Consider the following 5835-nt stretch of genomic DNA (forward strand, 5'->3'; position numbering starts at 1 on the left):
GGCGCAAGACGAACTGCCAATTAACAGCAATGAGCATATACTACAATCTACGAATAATTTATCCTAAAAAAGTACAATCTACCAATAACTTGCTGCACATCGTGAAATATAGCAAATCAACAATTCAAGTCTGCGTACGGGCTACCAAACTTAGAGGCACCGCAAATCGAAGATCGGGAACAGTTCGAATGTCTAGATCCACAACAGGGCCACGAAATACATAGCAAATCGCAGGAACAGAACCAGATATATGAGATACTCTAGGGGTAGCCAAACGTTCCAAAGTTCCAGATCCAATGCGGCGCCACAGAACAGAAAGTTTCAGCGATAAAACACGCATGTAGTGCGTTCGGATGAAACTAAATCCTACAGTACGATGGAAGAAAACAGGTACTAATACTCGAACCGGGCAGAAGGCCTTGTAGCCCCATTGCGCCCCCGCCTCGCCGTAGGCGCCGGCCTACGCCTCGTCGTCGTCGCCCTCCGCGGCCGCGGCCTTGTCGTCGTCGTAGCCGGCCGCGGACTCGCCGTCGTCGTCGCCCTCCGCGGCCGCGGCCTTGTCGTCGTCGTCGCCGGCCGCGGAATCGCCGTCGTCGCTGGAAGCCGCCCCCTCCGTCACCTCCTCCTCCCCCTTGAACAGGACGTCGAACATGTTCTCCGGGCCGCTGAGCTGGCCGGGCTTCAGGGGGACCTGGACCTAGGTGGCCTCGAGGGTGTCCTGCGGCGTCTTCTGGAAGACGATGTGGCGCGGGGGCAGGATGCCGGCGAGCTGGCGCCCAAGCCGACGGGCGCCGCGGGACGGCTTGGCAGCGCGCTTGGCGGGGAGGGACGCGGCGCGGTCCATGGCAGGCGCTAGGGCTTGGGAGGGGACGCTGCGAGGGGGGAGGGAAGGGGGTTGGTAGGTCGGCTTTGGATTTGGATTTGCCGAATCGCAGAACAGGAGTTCTCTCTTGCCGTCTTGCGGGAAGGGAGGCTACTGCTTTTATAGCAGCGGAGCAGGTGAGGGAGAGGAGGCTGCCGAATCTCCGTGGGCGTGCTTTTTCCCTGCCATTATTAACTTGCCCAGCACTTCCCGGTCCAGCCCAAACAAAACACCGCGTAAAAGAAAATTACAGTGCCACTATTATCTCTTGAGGAAAAGGGCCTAGCCCAGATTTCATGAAAAGCAATAAGACAGACGACGATGGGTGGTGCATCCAAAGTGACAGTCCGGCGACGAGCCCTGGAAGGTTTTTACCGTAGCACCAACCACCTGACCAGGGTCCGGCCAGAGCAACGGCAGCGGCGTACAGTTATCTGCCCCAGGCCAGGCTTTCTGTTGCCGGATACCTTTTTTGTTTTGCGGGATGTTGCAGGATACTCTACTTTATTGAACCATAAGTACCGATTAGTAATCATTGCGATTTTTCCACCAGAACAGTTTGCATTGCAAGATAATACAGTGTATTTGGATGTAATTTACCAGTTATTATTTTTACTTCTAATGTCTCAGTTGGTAGTCCGCGTTCCGAATTTTATTTTCGTCCCACAATTTACTGGTTTTTTTTGTAGGTTTTTTGGAGGTTTTTTCGTCCGCTCCTCTCGATCCCTAGAACTCCAAGAGTAGACGCCGCCGCCCGCCCCTTCCAGCTCCCGCCCCCAGCCCTAGCCGCAACCCCAACCCCATGGAGGTCGAGATCAAGCTCCGGCTCCCTGACGCGGCCGCACACCGGCGCCTCTCCTCCTTCCTCGCGCCCCGCCTGCTCCGCACCGACGCCCCCGCGCGGCCCCTCGCCGCCGCCACCGCCGCCCAGCGGGTCCGCCTCTACGGCACCGACGACCGCGACCCCTCCCGCGCCGTCCTCACGCTCAAGCGCCGCCCGCGCATCGACGCCCGCGTCAGCCGCGTTGAGGAGGTCGTGGAGCCCCTCGACCCCGCTGAGGGAGTCCTGAATTAGCGGGTGTTCGGATAGCCGAACTATACCTTCAGCCGGACTCCTGGACTACGAAGATACAAGATGGAAGATTCCGTGCTGCGTCCGGAGGGGACTTTCCTTGGCGTGGAAGGCAAGCTTGGCGATACGGATATGAAGATCTCCAACCATTGTAACCGACTCTATGTAACCCTAACCCTATCCGGTGTCTATATAAACCGGAGGGTTTTAGTCCGTAGGACGACATACACATCAACAATCATACCATAGGCTAGCTTCTAGGGTTTAGCCTCCTCGATCTCGTGGTAGATCTACTCTTGTACTACCCATATCATCAATATTAATCAAGCAGGACATAGGGTTTTACCTCCATCGAGAGGGCCCGAACTTGGGTAAAACTTCGTGTCCCTTGTCTCCTGTTACCATCCGGCCTAGATGCACAGTTCGGGACCCCCTACCCGAGATCCGCCGGTTTTGACACCGACATTGGTGCTTTCATTGAGAGTTCCTCTGTGTCGTCGCCATTAGGAAGGATGCCTCGCCCCGTCTTTAAAGACGGCACCGTTGCTAAGGGAGCTTTGGCTGTCGGCCAAACCCTCCGGTTAGGTGGCTTTCTTATGACCGCCTGTTCGGCTTCTGCGCTGACGATGACCTCTCGGGCCATCGAAAACAATCTTCATGTTAACTCGGAACTCGCCGAGCAGTTAGATCCAATAGAGCTTTCCTCCATAAATGAGCTCTTGGATCGCTTCGCCGCCCTGGGAGTCGCTACGGATTACGATCAGATTGGGCCTAAAACCGATCTGTGAGAGATTAACTCTCCCAAGTCACCCATCACGTTGTCGTGGTAGAGGGACAGTGCGACGACCCTTCATCTATCTTAAGGACTCGCTACGTCTGGATTCCCGATCCCTCCAAGCCGGATACCCGCGGAGGGGAGGATATCACTCAAGACCTGAACTTAGAGTCAGGCGACGGGCTGGATTCATTAGACAACATCCAGGAATCCAAATTGTCGAGTTCAGAAATTCCTCGGCCTCTGAGCCTTAGATGGGGTGAGGCTTCGAATTTAATTCCACCCACCCACCCCAACATATGCGATCTATCCAAAATCAGGCAAGACCCCGACGAAACAGTACATCATTACTGGGCCAGATTCCTCTTAGTTAAGAACAGACTAAGGGACTGCCGGGAGAAAGATGCAATCTCAATCTTCTGCGAAAATTGCACGGACAAGGGAATACTCAACGCCATAAGTCGCCGTGATATTACACGCTTTGCTGACTTGGTGTCCATTGTACGAAAGTACTGTGCGATGGAAAGCGCCTGGAAAATCGAAATAAAATTTTGGGACAATCGGGCCCTGAATACAAACCCACTCCGAAATAAAAGGGTGCATCATCACCAATCACCCGGGTCAAGCACTAAAAAGCAAAAACCCTCTACAGGGCATGGAACCGTACTGGAAGGATGGCTTAATGGACCCTGTAAAATTCATAGTATAGAGGATGCCACACCAACTCACAGCCTCAGAGCATGTTGGATACTCCGGCAGGTGGCCAAAATTGGCGAAAATCTCCTAATTCCGGAGGCCACAGAAAGCCACCCCAGAGACACCAATACGGTATTAACAGTCTTCGAGACTTCCGCATCAAATAATATGCGAAAAAGGACACTCCGCAGCCTTGCCGAAGTCTACCAAGTAGCAACAATAAACCCATGGAGTGACACGGCTATTACCTTTAACGCCAGTGATGAACCTAAATTCCGAACAGCCCGAGCACCAGCCGCATTGGTCCTCAGTCCAATAGTGGACGGCTTTCATCTTACCAAGGTACTCATGGACGGCGGCAGCGGATTGAACCTCATTTACGAGGAGACTCTTCAAAAAATGGAAATAGACTGGAACCGCATTGAGCGAAGCAGCACAACCTTCAGAGGAATAATCCCCAGTCGGGAAGCGCGTTGTACAGGAAAATCACACTAGATGTGGTGTTCGGCACGCCAGATAATTACAGGTCCGAAGAGGTCACGTTCCAGGTGGCTCCGTTCAGCAGCGGTTATCACGCTCTGCTAGGGCGGGAAGCATTTACAATCTTCCAAGCAATACCCCATTACGGGTACATGAAACTCAAGATGCCCGGGCCCAACGGGATCATCACTCTCGCTAGTGATCCGGACATAGCACTCCGCGCCGAAAACAAGACAGCTGCACTGGCCCTCGAGGCACTATTCGAAGCCCTAGCGGCTGAGGAGCTGACTGCGCTGCGCTCTACGGTGAATAGGGACGATGTGGTACTCGACAAAAGATCCAAGTCCAGCTCCTTTAAACCGGCGGACGAAATAGTCAAATTCCAAGTCCATCCAACGGACCCCAATAAAACAGCTTCCATCGGGGCACAGTTAAACCCTGATGTCGATGCCGCATTGCGAGAGTTTCTACGAGAGAACTGGGACATTTTCGCCTGGCACCCTTCAGACATGCCAGGAATCCCACGTAGGCTGGCCGAGCACAACTTAAATATCCAAGCAGGGTTCAAACCTGTCAAATAGGCTCTTCGGTGTTTTTCCGAACCTAAGAGACAGGCCATGGGAGAGGAGCTAGCAAAGCTATTGGAGGCCGGATTCATCAGAGATATAAAACATCCGGACTGGCTAGCAAACCTGGTGATGGTACCAAAGAAGGACAAATCCTGGCGCCTGTGTGTTGATTTTAAAGACCTTAACAAGGCTTGCCCAAAGGATCCCTTCCCCCTCCCCCGCATCGACCAAATTATCGACTCTACTGCAGTACACGATTCGTTGTGTTTCCTTGACGCATATTCTGGCTACCATCAAATCAAGATGGCAGAACCAGACCAAGCCGCAACGGCATTTATCACACCATACGGACCATTCTGCTTCAACACGATGCCCTTCGGGCTCAAAAACACCAGCAACATATCAGCGCGTGATTCAGACATGTCTGGCAAGCCAGATCGGCAAAATAGTGGAGGCATATGTAGATGATGTGGTCGTCAAAACAAGACATGTTGAATCTCTAGTAGACGACTTGAGGCTCACATTTGATTACCTCCGAACATACGACATCAAGCTCAACCCGGAAAAATGCGTTTTCGGCGTTCCAACCTGAAAGCTCTTGGGCTTCATTGTATCCGGTAGAGGAATTGAAGCAAATCCAGCCAAGATCCGAGCTCTGTCGCAACTGGATATCCCAAAGGACCTCAAACAAATACAAAAGTTAACCGGATGCGTGGCGGCTCTAAGCCGCTTTATCTCCCACTTGGGAGAAAAGGCCCTACCCCTTTACCGCCTCCTTCGGCGCACCAAACACTTCAAATGGACGGATGCAGCCACGGCCGGACTCGACGAAATAAAAGCCATACTGGCAACAAACCAAGTCCTGGCCGCGCCAAACATTGGCGAACCAATGCTATTATACATTGCAGCAACACATCAGGTTGTAAGCGTAGTGCTCGTCATCGAACGAGAAGCGGACGGACACAAATTACCTCTTCAAAAGCCGGTCTATTATGTGTCCACCGTCCCGACTCCCTGCAAATCACGGTACCCGCATTATCAAAAGATTGCGTACGCGGTATTCATGGCGTCCCGGAAGCTATGACACTACTTTCAAGAGTGTTCAATAACAGTAGCCTCGGAAGTACCACTTAACGATATTATAAACAACCGTGACGCAACGAGCCGGATTGCAAAATGGGCCATTGAGCTCCTCCCGTTCGACATAACTTATAAGCCATGACGAGCCATCAAGTCGCAAGTCTTGGCTGACTTCGTTGCAGAATGGACGGAGGCCGAACTCCCTAAAGAGTACGACACATATTCCAACTAGATCATGCATTTCGACGACTCCAAGATGTTGGCCGGACTGGGGGCTGGCGTCGTTTTGACGTCCCCCACA

At 52.8% G+C, this 5835-nt stretch overlaps 1 protein-coding gene across 1 annotated transcript; it reads left to right on the forward strand.

The window, feature by feature from the left end:
- Positions 1-403: 403 nt before the first annotated feature.
- LOC125537619 lies at positions 404-856 on the forward strand (the record flags this gene model as incomplete). Its single annotated transcript, XM_048700945.1, has 1 exon — positions 404-856. A coding segment is annotated over one exon (453 nt), but the record flags the coding sequence as incomplete, so codon positions are not given.
- Positions 857-5835: the final 4979 nt, after the last annotated feature.

The sequence above is a fragment of the Triticum urartu genome, chromosome 2, assembly GCF_003073215.2.
Source record: "Triticum urartu cultivar G1812 chromosome 2, Tu2.1, whole genome shotgun sequence".
Taxonomy (NCBI): Eukaryota; Viridiplantae; Streptophyta; class Magnoliopsida; order Poales; family Poaceae; genus Triticum; species Triticum urartu.